General features: G+C 37.3%; 1 protein-coding gene and 1 long non-coding RNA gene across 8 annotated transcripts; one reads left to right on the top strand and one right to left on the bottom strand.

Moving 5' to 3' along the window:
• Positions 1-18: 18 nt before the first annotated feature.
• Positions 19-23,436, top strand: LOC137488046 (serine/threonine-protein kinase pim-3-like). 6 transcript variants are annotated; one of them, XR_015493448.1, is made up of 9 exons: positions 19-234; positions 864-908; positions 1,039-1,209; positions 1,332-1,414; positions 1,529-1,579; positions 1,656-2,028; positions 2,154-2,333; positions 7,384-7,559; positions 19,451-23,436. XR_015493448.1 is itself a non-coding variant. In XM_087257040.1 (9 exons), exons 1-9 carry the CDS (start codon positions 174-176, stop codon positions 2,641-2,643), a joined length of 1,089 nt encoding a protein of 362 aa, XP_087113166.1. In that variant the 5' UTR covers positions 33-173; the 3' UTR covers positions 2,644-2,875. The 6 variants fall into 6 exon arrangements, 4 of the variants coding, with proteins under 4 accessions (XP_087113166.1, XP_087113167.1, XP_087113168.1 ...); XM_087257040.1 differs by lacking the exons at positions 7,384-7,559; positions 19,451-23,436 and adding exons at positions 2,424-2,519; positions 2,615-2,875 and having other exon boundaries at positions 33-234; XM_087257041.1 differs by lacking the exon at positions 19,451-23,436 and having other exon boundaries at positions 33-234; positions 7,384-8,100.
• LOC147843429 (uncharacterized) lies at positions 12,747-16,820 on the bottom strand. 2 transcript variants are annotated; one of them, XR_015493507.1, is made up of 5 exons: positions 16,766-16,820; positions 15,425-15,528; positions 15,113-15,300; positions 13,842-14,026; positions 12,747-13,680 (listed from the first exon to the last, which is right to left on the bottom strand). It is a non-coding gene; the product is annotated as an uncharacterized LOC147843429 (long non-coding RNA). The 2 variants fall into 2 exon arrangements; XR_015493506.2 differs by having other exon boundaries at positions 13,509-13,680; positions 15,230-15,300.
• Positions 23,437-27,802: the final 4,366 nt, after the last annotated feature.

The raw sequence follows: 27,802 nt of genomic DNA, 5'->3' as shown, positions 1-27,802 counted from the left end.
TGCGTTGGCCATACATTCACTACGCAAGTAGTGACGTCAGGGACGTCAGTCACATGACCTTTCGTAATGCCCTGCTTCAGCGTGATTCGGCAATAACATGAAATTTAGCGTAAATAAACTCCTAGAAATGTGTTCCTCAGAAAATAATACAATAATTTTTCTGAAAACAGTTTATGATTCCTGTAGATCTCCCGAATGGAGAACAATTTCATCTTTGTCCACTTCTTCATTATAGTAAGTTACATTTATAGAAGAGCTCGTTTGTTTGGTAATGTTTATTAAAAACTTTATTCTTGAATTTCTGTGTGATTTTCGTTAAAGATTTCTCTGCTGCTAATGTCGGTGGTGACGCTATCAAGTTTTACTCAAAGCTGATAGGCCTATTAAAATGATAGTTATTTAATTTTATAACAAGAGCTTTTAATTAATTATTATTAATAATTAAGATTTAGGAAATCGAATAACTGCATGAATTGTATTCATGAAAATAAAAAAATATCTCAGGCACGCAAAGTCACGCCATTATTAGTTGCTATAGCAACGCGTGTTATTGTATGATTTCTGACCGCATATAAAAACAATCAAACCCATCGCAATCTGTTGGTTGAGAGACGAGGCGACTTTGCAGAGCATTTCTGTGCGATTCCTGAGATTTCTGAGAGAAAAAGACTTATTTTAAAGAGCACAAATTCTCTAATCATCTTTATTTTAGTTATTTTTCTGAATATTTTTTTAAACACATTTTTGTTGCTCTTTTTTTCATTCCTTCTTCTTCTTCTTCTTCTTCTTCTTCTTCTTCTTCTTCTTTACTTTGTTTTGCATTTATTTTTTATATTTGTCTGTTTTTGTCTGTTTTATTGCAGGTTGGAGGAGATTGTCCATGTCCCACATGGGTGAAGAAAGAGGAGGTGAGTGTTTTTAATCTTTCATTTGTTTGTCATTGTATATCACTGTATGATGCTGTATGATGTTTGACTAATATGAAAAGGATTACAGAAGTTAACAAAAAAGATTCATTAAAAATGTCTTGATATACAGAAGATACACGGGACTGCACCACTGAGCTTCCTGGTTTTTTGGCTCCTCTGCCTTCACATTTGGCTGATTCTGCATCCACAGACCAGAGGAACGGCAAGAGGAAAAGGCAGAGCAGCAGCCAGCAAACGGCGTCCACCTCGTCCAGCAGACCAGCCAAACGCTCTCGCAGAGGTCAGCACAGCTCATCTTCTAGATCTTATGGCTCAGTTAGGAAATGATTTGTCATTGAAGAGACCGCAGCATGTTTTCTCTTTCTCTCTTTTCTTCATTTCTTGTGCTCCTCTGTGTTGCAGACTTGTACCAGAAGGGCCCGTTGCTGGGACGGGGTGGATTCGGCTCTGTGTTTGCTGGGATGCGCAGGTCTGATGGACTGCCAGTAAGAGATTTTCTTCCCTCCTTTGTTCAGACATGCTTTAGAAATGTTGCTGTCAGTAAATGTCATGTGTCACAATCAGGCAGGTGTGATTTACTCTGCTTTTCCTGTCTGCAGGTGGCCATCAAGTACGTGTCGAAGGACCGGACCCCCGAGCGACTGAAAGTTGTATGTTTTGATGTGAATCTGTTGTGTTTGCTGTGTTTGATTGAGTTCTGGATATAATGGAGGGTTTGTCCTGCAGGATGGTCAGGGTCGGCTGCCGCTGGAGGTGGCATTGATGACCCGTGTCACATCAGCTCCTGCCTGCCCCAGTGTCCTGCAGCTGCTGGACTGGTTTGACCGTCCCAGGCGCTACATCCTGATCCTGGAGCGACCGGATCCTTGCCAAGATCTCCAGAGCTTCTGTGAGGAGAACGGCTGTCTGGATGAGCGTCTTGCAAAGAAAGTGCTGGTGCAGCTGATTGCGGCCCTTAGACACTGCGAGAGCCGCGGCGTCCTGCACCGGGACGTCAAACCAGAAAACCTCCTGATCTCCACAGAGTCCCAGGACATCAAGCTGCTGGACTTCGGCTGTGGAGATGTGCTGAAGCGATCGGCCTACAAATACTTTGCTGGTGAGTTTGAGTTACAGAAGGAAACGTTCTGTTGATGTTTGTGAACTTCTGCTGATCCACTAAAGGGAATTTGTCTGTACTGGAGCATGTTGAGCAGATGTTTGTGGTCTTCTTATGTCTCTCAGGCACTCCTGCATACGCTCCTCCTGAGTGGTTTCGTAGACATCGCTACCATGCGACTCCAGCTACAGTCTGGTCAGTAGGAGTGACGCTCTACAACATCCTGTGTGACCGTTTCCCATTCAGAGGCGCACAGAGGGTCACGTCCAGAAGCAGACTGACCTTCCCTAGGAGCTTGTCAACAGGTAAGAGATTCAGACACATTCAGAGATAGCCTGGCGAGCGAGCAGAAGTGTGTTGTTGCGTGTTTCTGAAGACAGTGTTGTGTGTAACAGAGTGCCGTCAGCTGATTCGCTGGTGTCTCAGTGCAGCACCGGCTGATCGACCCAGTTTAGCTGACATTGAGAGCCATCCCTGGTTGCACTGCACAGGTGGCCAGTAACATTACACTTATCTGAATCCAGCAGTCATGGCTTGGGTTGCATTGTCAGGTTCAGTGTAGATAAACGCTGTCAATGATTTGTAGAAGGAGAGCAGGAGGGGCAGAGGAACTGAGGAGAACAGATCCTGATCCTGAGCTTCCTCTGCTGCATCTGTGAGGCTCTGTGTGAAGCTGTACGAGCTGAAGACACACACACACACACACACACACACACACACACACACACACACACACACACACACAAGCTAGTCTACAGTAGACAAATGTACAGTTTCTAGACCACTTAGAGAAAAACAGGGGAAGGTGTTAAATAAATCATAAACAATAAAGTTATTTTATACGCAATTACAGCAGTTTTTTTTGTCTTTACTGGTTTCACTGAAATGTTAATGTTCAAAGCAAGGGCAGCACAGTGACTCAGTGGTTAGCACTGTAACCTCACAGCAAGAAGGTCGCTGGTTCGAGTACCAGCAGGGCCAGTTGACATTTCTGTGTGGAGTTTGAATGTTCTCCATGTGTTGGCATGGGTTTCCCCCACAGTCCAATGACATGTGGTTTATGTGAATTGAATAAACTAAATTGGCCAGTGTGTTTGTGCATGTGAGAGTGTGTGGATGTTTCTCAGTACTGGGTTGCAGCTGGAAGGGCATCTGCTGTGTAAAACATATGCTGGATATTTTGGCGGTTCATTCCCCTGTGGCGACCCCTGATGAATCAAGGGACTAAGCTGAAGGAAAATGAATGAATGAACACAGACACTGGAGGAATTAGGAGACTCTGTTCAGTCAGATATGATCATGCTGTCTGTAGTGTGCTGAACTAACTAGACCAAACCTTTATTTGCAATATTTGATGTCTGAATTTAAAACATAAAAATCTAAACTAGCCGAATAGTTTTACTTAAACACAGATCTGTCGATAATAAACTCAATAAATGTCCATACACGCATGCTGATATTTAACAAATGTTTTTTTATTTTGAGTGATCTTCAATTTAAGTAAAAAAGAAAAGTTTCTATGAGAATTTGAAATGAACAATCTTGTGTTTTTGTGGACATTGAACTACAAAATTTCATTATTGAAGAGTGCTGAATAGTTTTTTGATATAATCTTCAATTCAAAGTTAGAAAAAAATACAAATACTTAACTTTTTAAGAGAATTTAAAGTAAACACTACTGTGTTTTTCTTCTTTTGTGCACATCAAATTGCAAATTATCCCAATATAGTGCAATAAATCTCTTTTTAGGACGATCTTCAGTTTCAGGTTAGAATACAATTATAACTTTGAAAATCATTTAAAATGTACATTTTGTTTATTTTCATGTGTAGGTCAAAGTTTCAACAACTCAATCATTTTAAAAAGCATGTGCTCAAACTAAAAGAAGTAAAAAAGTGCTTTTGTGGTGCAGGGTCACGTCTCTCCTCAGTAAGTGATCATGGACAACACAAGGGGGCAATGTTCAGCACAGAGAATCACAATTTAACTAAAACGTATAAGACTGCGTGTTTTTCATCATCTCAACAGTTTGTCTAATGAAACACAGAATAATTTAACATTTATTTTAACAAATACAGCTCATAGTGTTAATAACATTGTTTACTCTACACTTTGTACCGTGATCATGATGATTGTTTGTTATGAGCAGGGCTGGATTAGGTGATTTTGGGGCCCTAAGCAATTCGAGTCATGAGACCCGGAAGTCTTACAGTAATAAGCACTTTTCATATTTGCTTATTTATTTAGCTGTCTTTATCTTATAGCACTCTGTCTTGCTTTCTATATTTTTATCTTAACACAATCTCTACATTTTAAAAGATTTGTTTGCTTAAAATGAGTTCACAACTAAAAATCATGAAGAAACTATTTGTTTTCTGAAACTAAATTTTCATCTGATTTGACTGCTGGACTGATCCATGATTGGGGGTGGGGGGGACACAATTGCACACATGCTATTTAAGGTAAAATGTATTTGTTAAAGCCTTATCCTACAAAATATGACAGGAAATTACATTATTAGTATTTATTGTGGGCCTCCAGACTTTCTTGGGGCCCTAAGCGTATAATATAACTTTTCATTAATAAAAATACCAAGTTTTGGCATCAAAGGTGTGTTTAACTTACTCATTAGGCAGCAACAAACATTTAATTCATATTGTAAGTTCTCTGAACTTAACATTTAAATTTCTTTAAATGATTCACCATGTCATTTAAAATGATTGGTTGTGCTTGAGATTCTGCCTTGACCACCGTGCTGATTGATCAATATATGTTATTTGACACAAGGTGGTCATTTTGCTTGTGATGCTGAATTCTCCTGAAGCGCAGCAGGACAGAGGCACTACCTGAACCCATCTGACGAAAGAGAAAAGTTAAATTAGTCAGTAGATATTTAAATGCTTGTATACATCTTTCTTAATTGATATACACGCTGGGGCAACACAGTGACTGAACATTGTTTAAAACAGAGTGCCGTCAGCTGATTCACTGGTGTCTCAGTGCAGCACTGGCTGATCGGTCCAGTTTAGATGACCTTGAGAGCCATCCCTGGTTGCACTGCACAGGTGGCCAGTGACATTACACTTATCTGAATCCAGCAGTCATGGCTTGGGTTGCATTGTCAGGTTCAGTGTAGATAAACGCTGTCAATGATTTGTAGAAGGAGAGCAGGAGGGGCAGAGGAACTGAGGAGAACAGATCCTGATCCTGAGCTTCCTCTGCTGCATCTGTAAGGCTCTGTGTGAAGCTGTACGAGCTGAAGACACACACACACACACACATGCACACACACCAGCTCAGAGTGTAAACTAGTATGTGTTTTTAAAATGAGAATATGCAATAAAACAAATATATAATATAAATGAGTAAAACAAGCCAAGAGTAATCTAAATGTTTTTCATAATTAAAAATGGTTGTTTATATTCTGTACAAGAATTCTGTCCTTTTCAAAGAAAATGAACAATAAAATTGAATAAAAAGTAAAAAAAAATAAAAGTCTTTACTGTTTTCAATAAAATATAAATCTTAAACTTTTTTCTTCTCCAGTAAACAAAATGTTTAAAGTCTGCATGAACTTGAAGTTGCGACTTTTTTTTGTATTGTGACACAGTTCCTAGAGAAACTGAATATTAAATGACAGCGAGCTGATTGGATGTAGTAAAGTAGGCATTTCATTTAGTAAGATTGGGAAAAGTGTTTGGCCAAAGATATTACAACCTAACAGACACCTCCTGCTCACCATTTCTGCTTAGTGTCAAAACTGACAGTTGGGGCAGCGTGGTTAAATATGTTAGTCATGCCCAATTCCTAAGATATACGTAATCTGACAATTTAACAGAAAAACAAACAGGAAGTGCATTTTTGTATTTCAATTAAGATTATAAGGGCAAACAAGTTTTGTTTTTTAATGACATGCACAGATAAATAGTTCACCACAACACTAGCAATGTGAGCTAACAAAATCATACGGTTAATTTTGTCATAAGTTAACGGGGACTTTAAAATTAACAGAGACTCACTCACTATCAGTATGATCCTTTAAGAGAAATGGAAACACAGATCAAATTATTTATTGATATAATACATGCTTTAAACAGCAAATAAGTGTTGCTAGAATACAAGCACAAGATGCTAAACTACATGCTTAGCACTTTCCCATAGAAAACCATTCTAAAGTAAACACTAAACATTCAGTTAAAATATCTTACTCCAAATGTTTACAATTTGTTACTTTGATCAGTTCATGACAAGGGTTACAAAGCATGTTTACAAACATCTGCTTTATAATAAACTACAGTAAGGGCTAACAGAGTACAGTTAATAAATAATCATGTTGCATTTCAGTAACACACTGATAATAAATATACATATGTGTTTCCATGACATAAATGACCAGGTATTATTTCTGCTATAAATATGGCAATAAATAAATGCAGTGGGGCTGGATGGTATGATGTATATATCATTACCGTGGAATCAAATGTGTACTGAAAAAGAGTTTTCTATTCTGTTTATATTTCGAAATGTAGGTGTAGTTAGCTCACGTCTAGCATGCGTAAGGCTGAGAAAGACTCTCTGGCAGTGTTGTCAATTGCTTTATATTAGGGCTGCTCGATATTGGAAAAATCTGACATTGCATTTTTTTTTTTGTATTGCTGCGATATACATTGCGATAGGAATATAATTTCACCAGATGATTTGAATAGCTATATTTGGAAAGCTTTAATTAATTTAAATCGACTTGGATGAACAAGACTTTTTCTATGCAGTTCATCTGCATAAATTATAACAAATTACAAGCAATAATAAATAAATAAACAGTGCTTTATGCTTTTCTGGGGAGTGGAACAGTATTCAAGTACAGAAACAAAACAATCAAATGTAAAATAACATGGTGATCATTGGATAAATAATGTCAAATTTAATAATATCTTTATCTTTTAATCATTATTAAAATTAATCCTGCAATGTGACCATTGCAAATACGCACATTGGGATATCGATGCTCAAACAATATATTGTTCATCACTACTTTATATTTTCAACAAAAAGGATCACAAAGTTTATTCATACAAATATTTATACAAGAAATGTAATATTTGTATTTTAAAGGGGAAAACAACTGTTTATTTCCTTAAAGTGTTTACATGTTTGTAATTTCATTTTTGAGTTATTTACTTGGGATATATTTTATATTTGTGATTAGATGTTACTTGAGAAATGTTTATAATGATATTAATAAGGCTTGACCATAAAACTGTGAAATGTGAGATACAGTGGAATTTGTTGTTCATCTGAAGTCATGTTTTATTTACAAAATACACCAGAGATGTTAATGTCTGTTAACTTTACCAGGTAATGATCATCATTTTTGTCATGAAGACTCCTGCTCCGCACCAGAGCCAATGCCTTCCACTGATTGACCAATGGTTCCTGTTCCTGGTTTACCTGTCGCTGGTCAGAAAGAGCAGGATCTGAGGGATTGTCTCAACATCCATCAGTCCACTCTCAGCGGGATTAGAAACACTTGGGTCAGTTTACTTATTTAATTTACTTGGCGCAGTTGGAATTTGGATGTCTCCTAAGGACATTAAAGCCACGATGACAAGTGTGTGTTCGGCAAGAAGACTTACACCTAGTTATCATTAGCTGTGTTACCATCCAAAGAGATTTATCCACAAAACTGGAATATTGCATAAGACATTTATGAATAAAGCACTGTTTCCATCTAAGAGAACAAAACTGGTCACTTCCTGATAAACCGGCACCAAATATTAAAAAGAAAAATGGAATTTGCTGTGGTAGGAGAAAACACTGTGGTCCTTTCTCTTATATAATAAAGGACTTGCGCCTGGAGATAATAATACTGAACCAGTCTGAGGATGAACTTTGGCTGAATGATTTTAGAATGACCAAAACAACATGTCAGATGCTCTACATTGTGGTCGGTCCACTTGTTTACCTAATGCTGTACCATCACTCCTAGTTATCACATAATCTGTTAAAACAAAATCACATGAATTTCTTTGATGCGCATGTTGGAATTTATTTCAGTAAATGTCTTTCCATCATAGTTGGATGATTCAATTCAGCATTTTTATTCTATGTTTGACTTAATGTCAACTGAAACATGGAGAGAGGGTGGGACAGATTAGCTCTTCCCCTTTTGAAAAAAAAAAAAAAACAATCAGCCAATATTGTATTTATATCAATATCACATATCACAGCTCTGCCAGTGAGGGTGGTTGAGCTCAAGCGCATCAAATGAAAAGCAAATGGGAAGCGTCTTGAAAATGGCGGGTTATGTCAGATACTAGAGAGCATTTGAATGATCAAGATTTGATGAGAAACTGAAGTATGAGGTGATGGGGAAAAAATCATTGATCCAATTAGACGAAAGTGAGAAACTGCAAGCTTTGGATGCTTATATCAGTTTTATATCTTCTAAAGACAAATTCTGTCACTCGCTGACATGTAAAAAATATATTTTAATTTCACATTAACTTCAAAGCAACAGTCACCAAAATGACACAATTAGGATCAAAGCCTAAGGGCCCTATCACACACTCAGCGCAATAAGGTGCAAGGTGTGTATGGCGTGATTAGTTGCTATTTTCAGATCAGCACAACTGTAATTTTCATGCTTTGCACCACGTTGTTTAAATAGCAAATCCATTTGTGCCACTTTGTGGACTCATGGGTGTTCTGGTCTAAAAATGTTGTAAAAATGGTGTGTTAAGGCGTATTGTTGGCGCATTGCTATTTTGAGGAACTGAAATAGGCCACGCTATTGACCAGATGAATGCTGGTTTAAAGTCCTGTGCAGAGCGTTAGCTATAGTTAAAGAGTAAAATCAAAGCAAAGAGAAATTAAAGAGGCCGACTGGAGGAGGCTCAGTCTTTATCCTCGAACAGATGATCTGTCTAACTGTTTTCTCACTAGTGAAGTGTTTAGTTTTTCCACTTACAAAGTCCACCATGTATATAGAAAATGAGCCATGGTGCAACACAGCTGACTCTTACTACACGTTCACACCGAAAGCATCAAGAGCGTCAAAGGTCGCTTTGGGCGCCCTGGTGACATCGCTGTTTGCCTTTACCTCTGGCGGCGAGAGCGTCAAAATTCGCTACATTGATCTTGTATTTAAAGGGGCCGTTGCAGCATATCAGTTACATTCCCACATAAAACATGCTTTCAAGCGTGAAAATGTTGCACACTTTTTATCAAATTTATTTAACAATGGAAGATCAAGTTGCATGTGGTGTGGCTTTGCTGCACTTAATTATCTAATGTGTCCATATGTCTGAAATATTCTGAAGCAGCAATACTGTTTTGTGCTGAGATTCCCGCTTTTTTAAGGAATAATATATATAACATTAATTCACATGAGTAACTCACCAGTAACTTTTTAATGTATGTTCCTGTGAGAAAACATTGCAAATAATTGGAAATCCAGTGACCGCAATAATCAAACCCGTGGAAACAACTGTGGTCAGAACCAAAGTTCACTGTGACTGTGTTCTCTGGACTGCTCTCGTGCGGCAGACTTCTACATTCTGATTGCTTGCTGCCGAACCACATCATAGCTCATTACCAAAAAGTTAACTTGATTTCAACTCTCTTCGACGCCCACACCGGTGAAGGCGCTCTGCACTATTCCTCGACGCCGGCTCTCATTGAAAATGAATGAATTCCGGCGACTTTGGCGCTGTCGCCGCTTTCGGTGTGAACATACGGCTAAAGATGAGACTCTGATTGGTTTAATGCACATTTTGCTGAAAACACACCCATAACTCATGAAAAGAATAAGCACAACCCTGTCGGACCATGCGCCAGAGCACAGAACATATTTTCCTGTCCTTAAAATAGCAAAAGTTTATTCGGACATGGTCTTAATGGTTTTGTTCCATGCACTTTAGACTTTATGCTTAGATTGATAAAATAGAGACCTTTAAGGGGCAGTTTCAAAGAGTTATAAAATAATTTTGTATGGTATTTTGAGCTGAAACGTCACATACACACCCCAGGGTCATCAGAGACTTACAGTATTTTAGATCTTGTAAAAAGGGGCATAATACTGTAGGTCCCGTAACATTGTTATTTCAGACTGGGTCTCTGCTTCATCAGTGTCTGGGTGATTGCCTGTCATTGTGGACCAGTAGTTGACATGTCTAAACACTACTTTATTTCCAATACGAGGCACAGAGAAACAACTCATTTGTATTTAAGGAACATACACAGAAACAACACTTTTTAATCTGACAAAACAACTGACATTTTCAACAGTTTAAAACAAAAAACAATGTATATAAATAAAGATATGTAGAGTATTTAAAGCTGAAATTTCACAGACACATTCTGGGGACACCAAAAATAAAATAAGTGAATAATAGGTGCCCTTTAAATGATTAGTTCACTTCCAGAATAAAACGTTACAGATAATGTACTCACCTCCTGACAGTGTGCCACTGCAATAGACACATTTCATGGTTATTAAGGTTGATGAGTCGTCAATAAATGGTGATCAATTAAGGGAATTTATAATATCAGGCATCACATACAGCATTACTCATATTGAGCAGTCTTATCTACACTTTAAACACTGGGTCGGTAATGTGCAATGCTTTAAAATGTGCAGTTTTATTCTGAAACAGGAAGACAATGGCCAATTTCAGCATCTTGAATGGGGTGGGACATATCAAATACCAGAAGAGCATTTGATTGGTCAGCAGATGTGATGAGCATCTGAAGTTTGAGGTGTCATCAAATTATTTCTTGTTTCATTTTGCAGGAAATGGCAAATCCTAAAAAAGTATTTACATTTTTTTAAGAAAATGACTAATCATCATGCTAGGCAGGCGAGGCAGTGGCGCAGTAGGTAGTGCTGTCGCCTCACTGCAAGAAGGTCGCTGGTTCGAACCTCGGCTCAGTTGGGGTTTCTGTGTGGAGTTTGCATGTTCTCCCTGCCTTTGTGTGGGTTTCCTCCGGGTGCTCCAGTTTCCCCTACAGTCCAAAGACATGAGGTACAGGTGAATTGGGTAGGCTAAATTGTCCGTAGTGTATGAGTGTGTGTGTGAATGTGTGTGTGGATGTTTCCCAGAGATGGGTTGCGGCTGGAAGGGCATCCGCTGCGTAAAAACTTGGCACTGTACTAAAATGTTGTGTGTTGTAAATGTATCTGATCAGGGGACATAACAGATACAACTATAGTGACTGTGATGATGAAAATTTATTTGGAAAAAAGAGACTGGAAAAGAAAGGCAGAATGGAGGATCTTTCAGAAATTGATGCAGCACCGCAAGTACCATCACCACCAATGACTATGGCAGAATCCTTAAGAACACCATCAAGATGCACAGTTACTTTACGTTCCAGTACCCCTAGGAACATTTACAGTCCTTGTTCCAGTGCAGTTGGAGATCAAGACAGAACTTATTGCAACTCGTCATGTCTTTGTTAGAATTCAAAACATCAGTACATTTGTAAAGGCTTAATGCAGCTAGAAAGTAAAGATTAACTAGAGAACAACAGCAGTATCTATCCCACTGTTGAGATATATGAGATGTTATACTAATTCATTATTTGTGTTTTTTAGCATTACTGACTGAACTTATAAAATCACAAGAGGTCATAAAGCAGCAACTGGACCTGATTCTCAAAAATCAGCAAAAACAAAGCAGTACTCTGCAGCGGGATGAAACTCCAGATGCAAGCACATTTGACCTTCCTTTGTCCAATTTATTTGATTTAGAAAAGCTTGAACATCAACTAAAGGAGCAGCCCGAACAAAGGAAGAAAGTGGTAAGTTCAAGCTCTTTTGTATTTCATAGATTTTTTTTTTTTATTTTAATTAATTTTTTGTTTGTTAGTTTATTTTACTTATTGGTAGGTTTTCCACTAAAGAAGCAGTGTGGCGTATCCTAGGAAAGCTTTTGGTCAACTCCTTGGCTAAACAAATGAACTGGAGTGGGGCAAACCAAAAAGTGGCTTTTCGTGCACTCACCCTAAGGACTGTCGTAGTCAGTAAGTTGATTTTAAATATACATTTCAATACATTTAGAGGCTGTTATTCATCTGTGCCAAAATACCTTTTATGCAGAATGTGTATTTAAATCATTAACCAGAGGAAAAAAGAATCTTTATATAATGTGATTTTAAGTCCCATTTAGGTTGTACTTATGTGAGAGCAAATATGAATCAGTTTTTTTTTTTTCGATTAACATTTGTACTTGTTCACAACAAATCATCTGTTTATCTTTTAATCACAGATGCAGTGAGGACAACCCAGATAGCAAAATACACTCGGGCCAGTTCCGGCTAGATTGTCGCCTGCCGGAGACTTACCCCTCGGCCCAACTTCGGCTGCCGGACTCGGGCCGGATGCCTGTGGACTCACTGCCCGATTCCGGCCCGAATCAAGCGGGCCAGATGCGGCGGCCGTAAGCGAGCCGACGCTGCGCATCCGCGCCGAAATCGGCGCGAGGGTAATGTGCGCTGCGGCCCGGAGCTGGCGCGACCCCGTATTTATACACCTTATAAAACCTTTTGGTATTACATTGGTACTTGATATATGGTATTACAACCATTTGAATTTATATTACAGCAAACACAGGCTATAATGTAAACACAAAGTGTAAGCACTGCGTTTAACCTTTGAATAAAGTGCAAACTGCATACATATTCTGTAACGAAAATAATCAGACAAATGACAAAATAAATAAATGTTAAACGTTTATTGATTGCAAGAAAAAAAATAGTACTAAAATTTTATAAATAATTTTGTAGTGCACAAGAATATCAATATAAAAACAACAATAAAACAACACAATAAAGACACACAGAAAGACTTAAACAAAAAATCTAAAAATTACACACAAACACAGATGTTTTTAAAACAACCCTGTTTTCCCAATAGACTTGAATTAAAAATTTGTAAAAAAAAACAGCTAAATTTTATATAAACCTAAATATAGAAACCAATTTAAGATATAGCAAGAAACATCTTAAAAATACCAATGACAATCCGTAAAATATCCAAGTCAAACTTGTAAAAAGTACTGCAGAACTCTGAAGAAACATCTTGAAACATTTTTTAATAAAACATTAAAATAATAAAAAACAAACAAATATATATATATATATATATATATATATATATATATATATATATATAATTGCAGAAGTATAAAGTCAAACTTATTTTTAAATAAACTTGAACAAAATCAATTGCACAAACAGCAAGACATGAGTGAGGTGATTATACATATCATATTTATACACGTCTTGTGCAATTTTATATTTATAATTTTATTTGTATTACGTTTATTAAAAATGTATCAAGATGTTTCTTCAGAATTTGGCGCACATACATACACACACACACACACACACACACACACACACATATATACATATACAAATATATATATAAATGCAAATGAAAGAAACAAATTGTTCAAGTATCAGGGAACATCCTAATACACTTAAAATGTTGTTTAAAAAATAAAACAAAATAGTGATATAGACATTTGACACATTAGCTTTCTCTTCTTTCTTCCTCCATCCCTGTCAGGGGCAAGTTGTAGCTACCTTGTAATGCATTTTTCCACTTCTTTATCAGTGGCGTGGTATGGACATTTGTCCTCACTCCATCTGTGATTAAAAGATAAACAGATAATTAGTAGTGAACAAGTACTAATGTAAAAAAAAAAGAAAAAATTAGGAAAAAAGTAGGCTACCTACGAAGCAAAAAAAAAAAAAAAAAAAAAAAAAAAACTTAAAACACTTTGAAATTAGCAAGAGCTTGAACTTACCAGTTTCTTCATTTGTTCGGGCTGCTCCTTTAGTTGATTTTCAAGCTTTTCCAAATCAAATTGGCCAAAGCAAGGTCAAATGTGTTTACATCTGGAATTTCATCACGTCTGTTTTGGTTTTGTGAGAATCAGGCCCAGCTGCTGCTTTATGACGTTGCATGATTTTAAAACTTCAGTCAGTCGTGCTAAAAAAGAAAAACAACAGATTAGTATAAACCAACCTGTAGCTTATTCTCATACAACTTCTGTAAATACAACAGTGGGTTAGACACTGCTGATATTCTCTAGTTGATCTTTACTTTCTAGCTGCATTAAACCTTAACAAATTTAGTGATGTCTTCAATTCTTACAAAGACATCACGAGATGCAATAAGTTCTGTCTTGATCTCAAACTGCACTAGAACAAAGACTGTAAATATTCATAGGTGTACCGAGGGCCAGATGCAAAAAAAACAAACGTTGTCGCGGGCCAAATTTTACATCACACAGACACGTGTGTGTGTGTGTGTGTATATATATATATATATATATATATATATATATATATATATATATATATATATATATACAGTTGAAGTCAGAATTGTTAGCCCCCCTAAATTATTAGCCACCGTTTATTTTTTCCCCAATTTCTGTTTAACGGAGAGTTAAACATTTTTTCCACACATTTTTAAACATATTAGTTTTAGTAACTCATTTCTAATAACTGATTTATTTTATCTTTGCCATGATGACAGTAAATAATATTTGACTAGATATTTTTAAGACACTTCTATACAGCTTAAAGTGACATTTAAAGGCTTAACTAGGTTAATCAAGTTAACTAGTCAAGTTAAGGTAATTAGGCAAGTTATTTTATAACAATGGTTTGTTCTGAAGACTTAAGGGGCTAATCATTTTGACCTTAAAATGGTTCATAAAAAATTTAACCCGCTTTTTATTCTAGCCGAAATAAAACATAAGTCTTTCTCCAAAAGAAAAAATATTATCAGACATACTGTGAAAATGTTCTTGCTCTGTTAAACATCATTTGGGAAATATTTAAAAAAGAAGAAATATATCAAAGAGGGGCTAATAATTCAGACTTCAACTGTGTGTAGATAGACAGACAGACAGACAGACAGACAGATCATAACAAGAACTGCTGCTTAATTGAATGCATGTAATAGTGACACCCGGTGGTTATTTATTGAATTACGTTAATTTTTGTATAGCGGGCCAGATTCTATTGATATTTATAAAAAGCCTCACGGGCCGTAGTTTGGACACACCTGGTGTACTGGAATGTACAGTATCTGTGCATCTTGATGGTGGTCTTAAGATTTCTGCCATAGTCATTGATGGTGATGGTACTTGTGGTGCTGCATTGATTTCTGAAATCTTCATACCTGCCTTTTATCCAGCCTCTTTGTTCCAAGTAATTTTTCTTCATCACGGTATAGATGTGTCTATACTGTCCCTTAATCAGATACATTTACAAAACAAAACATCACTTTAGTATAGTGCCAGGGCAAAACTCACAGGTTGTAATAGATCAATGACATAATGTTGACAGTATGTGTTTAAAATAATTGCAAACAAACCGGTTCTGTCTTTAGATGTATGACAGGCGATCATCATCCTCATCTGTCTACCAGTCAGAAATCAGTTGCGTGTGGATGTTTGAGTCGAGCTTCCTCATATGCATCTATAATAAAACATCACATTGTTGTTAACCTCCCGTAAAGAAAAGTTCAAATCCTGAAATACTATCAAAGTTAATTAATGCATATAATACCTATAGTGTAAATAATCAGTACACAGAAGGTTGCACAAGATTTATTCAGAGATTTATGCAGAGTGACAGCCTTATGAATCTGAGACATAGATTTGTAAGATGGTCAAGCACATGCATTATTCTGTACCCATGAAGATTAACCTACCATTGTGAAAAAGGTTTGATGATGATAGCCAATAACAATAAACCATTTCAGCTGTTTGTGAAGCAATTAGTAATGTAATGTCTGAAAAGCTCAATCTATGTTGAAAATGTATCAGCAGTTTACAGCGTATAATGGACTTTTAGCACACAACTATAACATGCCTATTCACGTTCAAAAGAGTGTGCCATTGACTTATTTGGTCGTGATGTGCTGCAAAATGATCTCACTAACCTTTGTTAAACAAGAACAACAAGACTTAACCAACAAATATTGTTACCCATTCATTTAAATCAGAATTTATCACTGTCAATAACATAAAAAAAACCATCAAAATCTGCTTTAACTGCTTTAACTTTAACTGACCATTATAGCTTGAACAAAAGATATAATTGATTCACATAGGCTAACACATATGAATTTAAGTGCATAGTAATATAGCCTATTTCTCTTGGATAATTTAAAGAGAATAGTAAACAGTCGAGTTTCGATCATTTTCGTGACTAACTGCATAAACAAGATAAACAATAATATTTTATTAATCCAAAACGATTAGTTTTTATTTACACATAATCACAGAATTAATACTGTTGGATAAGTATACGCCTGTACAATGATTTTTTTCAACACCCACGGTACTTTATAATGTTAAATCAGGAAAAAACACGTTTTGCCTTGTTAGTTAATGGATTCGTCTACAGAAACTTTCTTTAACGCAAAGTTAGCATACACACAAATTCGTTTCATGTTTCTTTAAAATAATTAAAATAGTTTTCAGTTACTACAGAAGTTACAATCTAACATTGAGTTAGGGACAGGAACTTTCAGACGTGTTTGTAACTGTTAGCGTTAGCATACATTAGCTCCAGTCGTATTTCTTAGAGCAAGTTACATTTCGTATCAAACTGTTTTAAATTACTAAACGCTTTTACAACCAAACACCGTGGAAATGTTTTAAGCTCTAAATTCGCTAATTATACAGAACACAAGCAGTAAAAAGCTTACCTTTCTGACCTGAACCCACGTGAAACCTTTGAAAAACCAAACTTTTTCTTCTTGTGATCTTCGTGCCATGGTGGTTGACAACCAGCTTTTTGGAGCATTACCGCCACCGTCTGGATTGGAGTTTGGATCATGAGTTTAGTCACGCATGTGTTTATTATGAAACCAACTTCTGCTTTTTAAAAAAGACAGTCAGCACAGGAGCGTGCTATCTCAAAAATAAGCGAATTTTACATAGTTTTTCTCTAGATGACATGCATAATCTATTTATAAATAACATTGTTTTGTTTGCGTCTAAACATTGCGACCATCCACACTAAATATTCTTTTTTTTTTTTTTTTTTTTTTGCTATCGTACCATGAATATGTTCTCAAATTATCATTAAACGTGGAGCTAACAGATTACTAGATAAAATAAGAACTTAATCGGTTGCCATCAGCCGAGTCCTTGCCAGAAGCGGCCAGGATATGGTTGACCGGAATCGGGCCAGTGCTTTACAGCCGCATCACAACCGCATGTGCGCGAGCGAGCTGCGGGCCGCACTCGGCCCGGATAACACTCGCCGACGCCGAGTCGGAGCCGGAGGCGCCGGGGGGCAGCCGAGCTCGGGCCGATTACTGCCTGCTATCTGGGAAATGTCCATACCAACAGCGCCACTGATAAAGAGGTGGAGAAATACATCACAAGGTGGCTACAACTTGCTCCTGATAGGGTTTATGGAAGGAAGGAAAGAGAGCAGCTAATGTGTCAAATGTCTAAATCACTTTATTTTTTTAAATTATTTTATTTTATAACAACATTTTAAGTGTATTAAGATGTTCCCTGATACTTGGGCAATTTGTTTCTTTCACTTTCTCTCTATATATAGAGAAAGTATATTCATGCTATATTCATATATATTAGCTATATATATTCATGCTATTTCTTTATATATACAAACATATATATATATATATATATATATATATATATATATATATATATATATATATATATATATATATATATATATATATATTATACTATATTTGCTATTTCTTAAACTGGTTTCTGTTCAGGTTGTTTATTAAAAAAATAGCTGTTTTAAGATGTCTTGTGCAATTTTATAGATTTTTACATGGGTATTTTAAGTTGTTTCCTTTTTTTTAATTTTGTGCAGTTTCTAAGCTTTTTTTTTACAGTCTATTTGGAAACTTTTGTGCATGTGCAATTTCAGAATTTTTAAAAAATCTTCCTGTTTACTTAAATTTGTTTATAATGTGTCATTATTCTGCAGCTTCATTGTTATTGCTTTATTGAAATTTTTAATTCTTGAGTAGTACAACGTATTCAATTTTATTATTATTTGTTTAATACTTGTTTAATCAATAAATGTTTTTTGTTATTTATTGTGTCCTTTGTTTGATTATTTGCAATGTAGAACATGTATGCTGTTTGCAATTTATTCAAAGGTTAAACGCTTATTTACTGTTATATCAACACAAATGGTCTATAAGTTGTGACTATATTGTTCTCTGGTGACTTAAACTGTATTTACACACACACACACATAAATAAATATAAATTAGAGACACAGCTTAGATACCGATTGAGGGACGTAAACAACAACAATGGTTCTCATTCTTTCCTGGATTACATTTTTAATTAGCTCCCAGGAATCCAAAAAGGTCCACATATTGATTTTATAATGGAAGTCGTTTTAACATTAAGATATGATTAAATTGCCATTGCTTATATACTTAAAAGATGGCGTTACAGGGACCCAAATCCTAACAGAATTATTATTTTTATTATTATATTCTACAGTGCTTCACGGAAATCATGCACTGCACGTTTAATCAGGGTAATTGCATTTGGTGGCGCGGTGGCGTTGCTGTGGTTACTATAATCAGTGACGTTCTAAAAAAGAATGTGTTCGAAAAGCCGTCGATGACGTTGAGAAAGTGTGAGCTGCATTAAGTGTCTGACCATCGCTGACATTAGCGGTATGTAAAGATCTTTCTAAAAGTATCATTTTAAGTTGTTATATTTGGTTGTTTCTACGTGCTTTTGGTGACGGACAAAGATTTGACTATTTCTCTGTCTAGTTAGACTGTGGATTGTACTGAATGTTGGTTGGAATGTGAGATTGCCTTCTTAACTTATTTTGGCGACTTGTCAATTTTAGGCATTTGAATATATCTATTTTTCTAGTTTGTGTATTCTGTTGTCTTCTTTCGTAGAATAATTTTTGTTATGTTGTCAAGTTGGTAAACCGATAGATAAAACATTTTTGTTTGTTTGTATGCTTCATTTGTATATTGCTATTTAAAATTTGCAGATTGTTATTTGTTATATCATCAGATTAATTGATCTGTTATAATGTATTTGTATGCTGTCAGCTTTAACACATATTCCATATTACTGCTGTATTTATTTACTGTTTTATTTAATTGTAATTTATGTCGGCGGCCTGTTCAACATTTGTAGCTTTTGATTGTTATTTCTTTTATTTTCAGCTTTACTAATTATTGTAACACATTTATTTATTATAAGTTCATAGATTGTCATCTAGTAGAGTATTTACTTATAGCTGCGAAATATTAGTTAGAACAGAATCAGACTGGAGACAATGGTAGATGAAACCTTCAAAGAATGGTGTTAAGTTTAATTAAGGACTTGACATCTTTTTTAATTGTATTTTGCAGATCAGAAGGGACCACATGGAGAAAAAAAAGGAAAATTACACACCACAGCAACGACTGGAAATGGAAAAACAGATGGACGGCTGCATCGATGGAAGTCCTTCCAGGATGAAAGGGGTGTTGTTAAGTATAGATAAGTGGTTCTCAAACCTTTTCACTTTAGAAAGAATTTGTCTCTCGAAGTACGACCTATGCTTATATAAAATGTGTTTAAATTAAGTTAATTAAAATCATTACCATTCGTAAAAAGTAAAAAAATAAAATAAATGCTGTACTTAAAGGTAAAGTATTAGCATATAGGAGCCTATATTCATCAAAACCTGGAAATGTAGCTCGGGCCTCATAAATTTATGTCATCATATTCATATCATATACAAACCAAATTGCATGTACATATGATATATTTGAATGGGGGAGACCAGGGATAGTTGTGCTTCTATTATATTTCTCTACAGATCTTTAAGATCTTACTTTACAAGTGTCTGCTATTAAATTGCATATAAGTTAATTTTCAGCGCATACAGAAGTCGTGAACCCTTTTTAGTTTCAAACAGGAGGAGTGAAATGTACAATTCAGCCCACAGTTTGGGTTATTTGGGTAATTTAACATTATAAAATAAGAATTAAGACCTAAAAAATGGATTTGAAAGCTTTTTATTCAGCATTGAGCTTTCAATATAATTTGTGTCTCTGTGTTTCAAAGCTGAATAAAATGTGCATCAGATTCAACAATTGAACACTATTTGTGTTTGCAGCCTTCATGAGCCCACAGAGTTCAAACACTGAGCTCAAACTACTTTTGACTTTCTCTTTAAAGAGCTATAGGAATACTGAAATTAAATCATATAAAGACATTTTTGAATCTGCTTGGGGTTGGTGGAAACATTTCACCGACGTTACGAGCAAGTTTTTAGCTTTTATTCTTACAACTGACCCAGTGTTATGTGGCCATGAATCTGTTCTCCCACAGCAAACAGCTAAAACATTATCACCAACAATGTGGATTAAATATATCCACACACAGATTACATGGGTTTAACTACAAATCAGGCATTGATATCTTAAAAATAATTCAAGTAAAAAATATTACTTTGCTGAAACGTAGTGTTTCCTCTCTAATATCTGCTATGTCTGCCACAGGACCTGGTCAGTCATCCACGGCCAGAGGGGTTAGGAAGTGCGAGATTGATTTGTGACTATTTCCTGGTTTCTCCCCCGTGAAATCTAAACATTAACCTGTATTTTTAATATATGATTTAAAATTACATATTTCAATTAGAGATTAGATCTGCTTACAGTGCGTCATTTACAGTATGTGTTTTTGAAAACTGAGTGATTATTAGGGATGCACCGATACCATTTTTTTATAAAACGATATGAGTATTTTAATTTATGTTCTAGCCGATACCGAGAACTGATACCAATACTTCATAGATTTGGTTTCGATGAAGTTTATTTATTTATTTATTCATTTAGTTTTTGCTTGTTGCAAGGATAACCACAAACATCTTTAAGAGAAGGCTTTTCCAAGCCAAAAATATACACACATTGTTGATAAACCTGCAAATCCAGACCTTATCTATTAAAGATTAACTGTGGACATTTAAATGATGAGTTATCCTTGCGCTGACATCCCTCCACGACTTCACACATTACATACATAAAGTTTGTGCAGTTTACGTTAACTTTTGAAGTCACTCTCTTACACTGCATATTCGGGAAGCATAAAACCCTGTTATGGGCGATTTTTTCATATTTACGAGTCCTGCCGTTAATCCGCAGGTCAGGTATAAAGTAGGCTATACTTGATGCTATACTTTAAGTTTAACTATAGGTGGGTCACGGCTAGATAAGATCAATAGCCATAATTACTCAAAGCATACTCTCATTTTAAAAATCATGCGACCATCATCTCACAATGTTTAATAATACTCTTATTTTTATTAAAACGAGTGATTTAGCAATGCCGCGCCACTGACAAGCCAACTGCAGATCAAACAAAGCAACTATCGCGGCAACCTTTTTCTGAATTTCAGCTGTTCTTTTTTGCATTTGATTATTATGCGTTCAATGTTAAAAAAATCAATAATGAATAGAGTGTATCCTGCGTTTGTGCGTTTTATCACTGAAGCTGCCCTTTTTCAAAACTAAAAGTTGCTTTGTCTCTCTGGCAATATTTCAGCTTTATCTAATGAAAAGTTAATTTAGATGAGCCAATATTCAAAAATTGCAGTAAAGTAACTGTGACGTGCGGCCACACATCTAATCTGAGGTCTGTTCTCATCTCTCTCTCGCTGTCATCCAGACATTGATACGTAGACACCACACAAGTCATGTCGCAAAACTGAGGCTGGTACCAGCTGACAGGTAGAATAGCTGAAGCCTTTGCGAAATCTGTCAAATACAGCACTGAAATGAACAGGCATAAATGTCTTTGACCCAAAAAGTCTATCAGTAGGATATCTGTAAAAACGCAATCAGAGCCAATGTTATGTAGAAATTGTGTAGCCTAATAATTATATTAATTTTAATAAAAAAGAAAATCAAAATAAATAATTCATTGCATTTTTCGTTTGCTAAAAAATATACAAAGGGTGGCTAGTTTGTATTAATGTGTTGTAATATTAATTAAATGTGTTTAGCCTATTTAAGCTTAACGGTTATATATACTGCCAATAGGCAAGCCATTCAAAAAATATTATTTTATTGTGTACTGGGTTAGAATTAGGGATGCTCAAAATAATCGATTAACCGTTAACCGAAAGGGTGCGTTTGTGACCGATTAATGCTATCAGTTAAACGATTAAAATTATTATTTTATATATTTTTAGTTTGGCTGCATAAGCGGCCGATTGAATGCGCCTTTGCGTTTAGAGGGGCATCTTTTGCACGTGGCTCATCCCAGAGCAGCAGTTTGTGTTGTCAAGACAACTACAGAGAACTTTTAAAGAGCTTGGTTTCCGCTACATTCATTCTTCCATGGCGGGGACCAAAATGCATCCCGCCACGGCTACATTACCCATTTAAAACATTCAGTTATTGTTGTTGTTGTTTTTAATAGCGGATTATAATCGCAACAAAACGTATTAAAAGGTAAGTGAATTATAACAGCGCAAACTTTTTTGTAACCATATAGTGCTGTGCGCTATTGTTTAATCCTTTGGGGTTACGTGCTGACTGACTGAATGACTGACAGGTGCGCGATGCGTGAGGCCAGCAAACACGCAGAAGCTTTCAGTTAAGATGAACAGTTTCTATAGTTATACTTTATTTATAGATAAAGTATGACTCTACATATAATCACTCTATCTTGCTGGCGTTTATGGCCGTTTCGCTTTACTTCAGGACGCATTAACACCGCTCTGAAGGTCTAATCGCTGTTTTAAGTTATCCAGAGCTGTATGAATGTACAAATCTTGAATATCATAATATTATTAAATATTACAATTTTATCAACATAGACAGCAACACTTTTGCACAATTGATACCCAGCTGATTCAGTCGTTTCATAAGAGGACCGCGCTTCTTCTCTTCTTTTTTCCTTGTCAACATAAAGGCAGTGAGGTGCGCCTCGCGTTTTTGGAATGAAAAAAGCACGTTAGCTGTGCTCGGCCACTTGTTCAACTGCAAGACATACTTAACTTGCGAGACGATAATGTATAACCCGTGCCTACAGACACATTTGCCAAAGAAGCAAAATGGAAGAAGAATATTGCTTCAAACAGACGTGTTGATGCCAAAAAAAGCGCTGATGTTGACCTGGATCTGCATCATAAACGCAACAAATAGGCTTTACCTTTTATTTTACAGCATATAAAGCATGTATGCACATTAATGCAATATCATATTTAAACAAAAAACTGTTTACAAAAAGTCAACATATGCGCGCGTTGTTGTTGTCTTTTCATCACGCAGCGCGCGCACTTGAGCCGCGATGGAGAGAAAGGAAACCATAGCAAGACATAATCTTTAAAATAATGATTTCTATTAAAAATGTAAAAAGGTTTTGTGATTATAATAATAACAGCGGGGCATTAACTAAATGCATATTTTCCGTGGAGCGAGCGATTTGAGGAAGTCAGCTATTTTATTTGACGGAAGACAAAAATATGATTGGAAAAAAATCAGTCAGTGTTTTCGATTTGTAATATAAATTACTTATTTCAAGAGTTCACACTTAGCTCATGATTTATACATAGCTTGTTTGGCATGCTGTCCCGGGAGAGAGCCCTGAGCTCAAGGGATCCTCGAGCCCAGGGCTCCCCCCCTTTTGCAGGGCGAGTGGAGATTGAGCTCAGGTCTATCTCAAACTTCCCCGCTGCTGAGGCCAAGGCGAACTTCCTGAGAGTAAGACATTATAAAAAAGGTTTAGGCTTGTTTTATCTATAATATAGAGCATATTTGGATGGTGGGAGGAAACCGGGGAACCCGGGGGAAACCCACGCGGACACGGGGAGAACATGCAAACTCCACACAGAAATACCAGATGGCTCAGCGAGGACCCAACACCATTGGTATTCTTGCTGTGAGGCAACAGTGCTAGTCACTGGGCCACCGTGCCGCCCATTCTGGATAAAGGAGGAAGAAGGGGAGGAGGGGGGTTTCTTCCAGGCGAAGATAGTTGTAGAAAGGAAATGAGGATATATATAGTGGTTTGGGATCCTTTGATTGGAGGATCATAATTAGTTAATGTGGACCAGCTGGGTAAATCATGAGCACATGCTCCTCTCGAAATTAGTTTAAAACTAAACTTCACTTCAAGAGTTCACACTTAGCTCATGATTTATACATAGCTTGTTTGGCATGCTGTCCCGGGAGAGAGCCCTGAGCTCAAGGGATCCTCGAGCCCAGGGCTCCCCCCCTTTTGCAGGGCGAGTGGAGATTGAGCTCAGGTCTATCTCAAACTCCCCAAAAAGCCAATGATAAGCGCTCGGGACAGCAGCCGCGTGTTTACACAGTAACTCCCCAAAGTGCAAAGAAAAAGTGCTATATCCGGCTGCTGGATATATATGTGAAGAACTGATAAAAGTGGGGGAAAAGCTTTCTAGGGAGTGTGTGAAGGGCAGGGTGGGTTTGGTGGCTAAGAAATAAAGTTAGGAAGTCTGAGGAAGTCTGAGTGGCTTAGAGGGTGGGTGGAGACTCGTGTGTAAATTGGGGCTTAAATGGGCCCTCTACGGGAGTCAGTGCTTAAGAGAAGGTTTGTGAGATGTAATAATGAAGGGTGTGGAGCTGGCTGTTTAAGAGGAGGGAAGAGATTTGGTAGCGGAAGCATAAAAAGCTGTTGGGGGTAAACAAAGGAGAGAAGCTGGAGGAAACAATGCTATATAAATTACTGTATGGAATATACAACTGCTATGCAGCAGAAGCACTCAATGTTGGCACGTTGCTACAAACTGGCAGGGAGAAAGAGAGGGGAAGGAAGCTGGTATTAACACAGATTTAATATATTAACAATAAAATAAAAACATGAAACATTAGGGAAATACTATGCATAATAAAATGCAGTAAGCAGCGGAAGCACTTAGCGCTGGCAGAAGAAAAACAGCTGTAATTAACAAAAATATGCTATACAATTACTATGCATAATATGCAAAATAATCAATAAGAAAGATACTAATGCAGCGGGAGCCCACAACGCTGGTAAGGGGAGAGAAAAAGGGGGGTGCTGTTGAAGTAATAAGGTTACTATGCAAAATACAGAACATGAAATGCTAATGAATTACTATGCAGAATAAACATGTTAATGCCGATACTGGTGAATAACTATAAAGAATAAATAAATTGATGCAGCGGAAGCACTCGACACTGGCAGGGGAAACTGGAAGGTGAAGGCGATAGGTAAGGCTCTTGCGAGAGCCGAAACTCCTATTGACTCCGGCGGGAGTCAGAGCTTAGGGTGATGTTAATGTGGAGGGAGGTTGGATGGGAGTCAAAAACAATGAGTAAAGAGCTGGTAGAAAACAGTAAGGCACTCAATTCTGGCAAGTGGAAAGGGGAGAGCTGCTGGGAGTAATATGATTATTGTCCAGAAATACACAATATAATACATGAAATACAAATGGACTACTATGCAGAATGAACACAATGTAGACATTTATCAATAACTATATGGAAAACAAATAAACTGGTGCAGCGGAAGCACTCCACACTGGAATGGGAAAAGAAATGGGCAAGGTGGCTGGAAGTAACAGATATACTCAACAATTTTTATGCAAATGATACAATACAAGATATAACAATAAACCATTATGCAGAATAAATTAATTGGAGCTGCAAAGGTGCTTGATGCTGCAGGGCAGGAAAAAGGGAGGAGAGCAGCTGTAAGAAACACAAATATCCAACACAAGTACTATACAGAATATACAAATTATGCAATAAGATACAAAGGCAGAGGGAACATACAACGCTGACAGGGGGGAAAGAAAAAGGGGAGAGCTGTTGGAGGTAACGAGATTACTATGCAAAATACAGAATATGATAACATGTAATGCTAATGAACTACTATACAGATTAAACAAAATGTAGATACTGATGAATGACAATACAGAATAAATAAAATGATGCAGCATAAGCACTCATTTCTGGCAGTGGAAACAGGAAGGTGAGGGTGATAGGGGAGGCTCTTGCGAGAGCCGAAGCTCGTGTTGACCCCTGTGGGGGTCTGAGCTTAGGGTGATGCTAAGATGGAGCAAAGAGGTTAGTTGAGAGTCAAGGCAAGGAGTTAAGAGATTGGAGGGAACAGCAGAAGCGCTTATCGCTGGCAGGGCATACAGAAAGGAGAGGTTGATAGGTGAGGTTCTTAAGAGAGCCACAGCTTGCGTTGACCCCTGCGGGAGTCTGAGCTTAGGGTGATGCAGATAGAGCAAGAAGGTTATGAGAGGGCCAAAGGCAAGGAGTGAAGAGCTAGGAGGAAACAGCGGAAGTACTCAACGCTGGCAGGGATAACAGAAAAGAGAGGGTGAAAGGGGAGGCTCTTGGGAGAGCCGAAACTTGTGTTGACCCCTATAGGAGTCTGAGCTTGAAGCAGATTGAGCAAGGTGGTAACAAGAGAGCCAAAGGCGAGGGGTAAAGAGCTAGGAGGAAACAGTGGAAGCACTCAACACTGGTAGGAGGAACAGAAAGGAGAGGGTGAAAGGTGAGGCTCTTGCGAGAGCCGAAGCTCGTGTTGACCCTTGCGAGGGTCTGAGCTTGGGTGATGCAGATGGAGCAAGGAGGTTACCAGAGAGCCAAAGGCAAGGGGTAAAGAGCTAGGAGGGAACAGCGGAATTACTCAACGCTGGCAGGGGGAACAGAAAGGAGAGGGTGACAGGGTAGGCTCTTGTCAGAGCCAAAGCTCATGTTGACCCCTGCGAAATCTGAGCTTAGGGTGATGCTGATGTAGCAAGGAGATTACATGAGAGTCAAAGGCAGGGAGTAAAGAATTAGGAGGAAACGGCAGAGGAACTCAATGCTGGCAGGGGGAACAGAAAGAGGGTCATGTTAAGCTCTGCGAGAGCTGAAGCTCATATTTACTCCAGCGGGAGTCTGAGCCGTGAGGGGGTTTGCTAGGAATGGACAGATAGATGGCTTTGGCTTGAGAATAAAGGGGTGGCCAAGATTGGGCTGAGAGGTTTCAAAGAAACAACTTGGGTTCTTTGAGATGAAAAGACTGAGGCGAATGTAGGATTTGAAAGGCTTCAGAGAACCAATGACCAAGGGTCTGGATCTGGTGCTGGGAAAGCCTTTTAATAATGCCAATTCTAAATGAATGGCTGGGGATTGGTTCAGGAGGAAATCCTGAGAGGTGGACAACTTTGAAGTGTTTCCGGAACCAGAGATGTGATACTGGACGATTAGCGTCATCAGTAAAAAGGGGGGCAAGGGGGTTTGTTTCTTATAATCCTCGAGTGTAGGTATACTACAGAGTTTGGACTGGGTGGGTGAGGGCAGGAATGTTGAAGATGTAAATGAAATGTTCTTTGTCAATAGATCTATCTTACTTTGCAGGACGAGGAAACCCTTTCTTTCCTCATCACACAAAATTAGATCTGCTATGGTGGGTTGGAGTGAGGGTTGAGTTTAAATGTTTCATGCTGTGATGTGTGACTGAAGGGTCTGAAGGCTACTACTTTAATGGTAAGTGATATGGAGTTTGGTGGAGGTTATAATGGGGGTGGCTTAAGGTAATGTCATTTGTGGAAAGGGATGGACAGGCGTTGAGTTGGGGTCCACTTCTGTAGCCAGTGACCAAAGTTTCTGGAAGAAAAATGAGAGAGAGTCAGTGATTTGGTTTTGCAACCTGGCACGTATTATGCAGACATGATAAGCTGACTAATGTCAAATAAGACATCTTAAAAGTAGCATTAAAGCTTAGAG

The sequence above is a fragment of the Danio rerio genome, chromosome 6 (genome assembly GCF_052040795.2).
Source record: "Danio rerio strain M-AB ecotype USA chromosome 6, GRCz13ab, whole genome shotgun sequence".
Classification (NCBI taxonomy): domain Eukaryota; kingdom Metazoa; phylum Chordata; class Actinopteri; order Cypriniformes; family Danionidae; genus Danio; species Danio rerio.
The sequence above is the reverse complement of the archived record's forward strand: the minus strand, read 5'-3'. Positions and strand labels throughout refer to the sequence as shown.

Coding starts and splice junctions, on each gene's coding strand:
- LOC137488046 (XM_087257040.1), top strand. CDS start 174: ATGATTCCTGTAGATCTCCCGAATGGAGAACAATTTCATCTTTGTCCA. Junction 235..863: donor TTGTCCACTTCTTCATTATA/GTAAGTTACATT, acceptor GTTTTATTGCAG/GTTGGAGGAGATTGTCCATG. Junction 1,580..1,655: donor CCCCCGAGCGACTGAAAGTT/GTATGTTTTGAT, acceptor TTTGTCCTGCAG/GATGGTCAGGGTCGGCTGCC.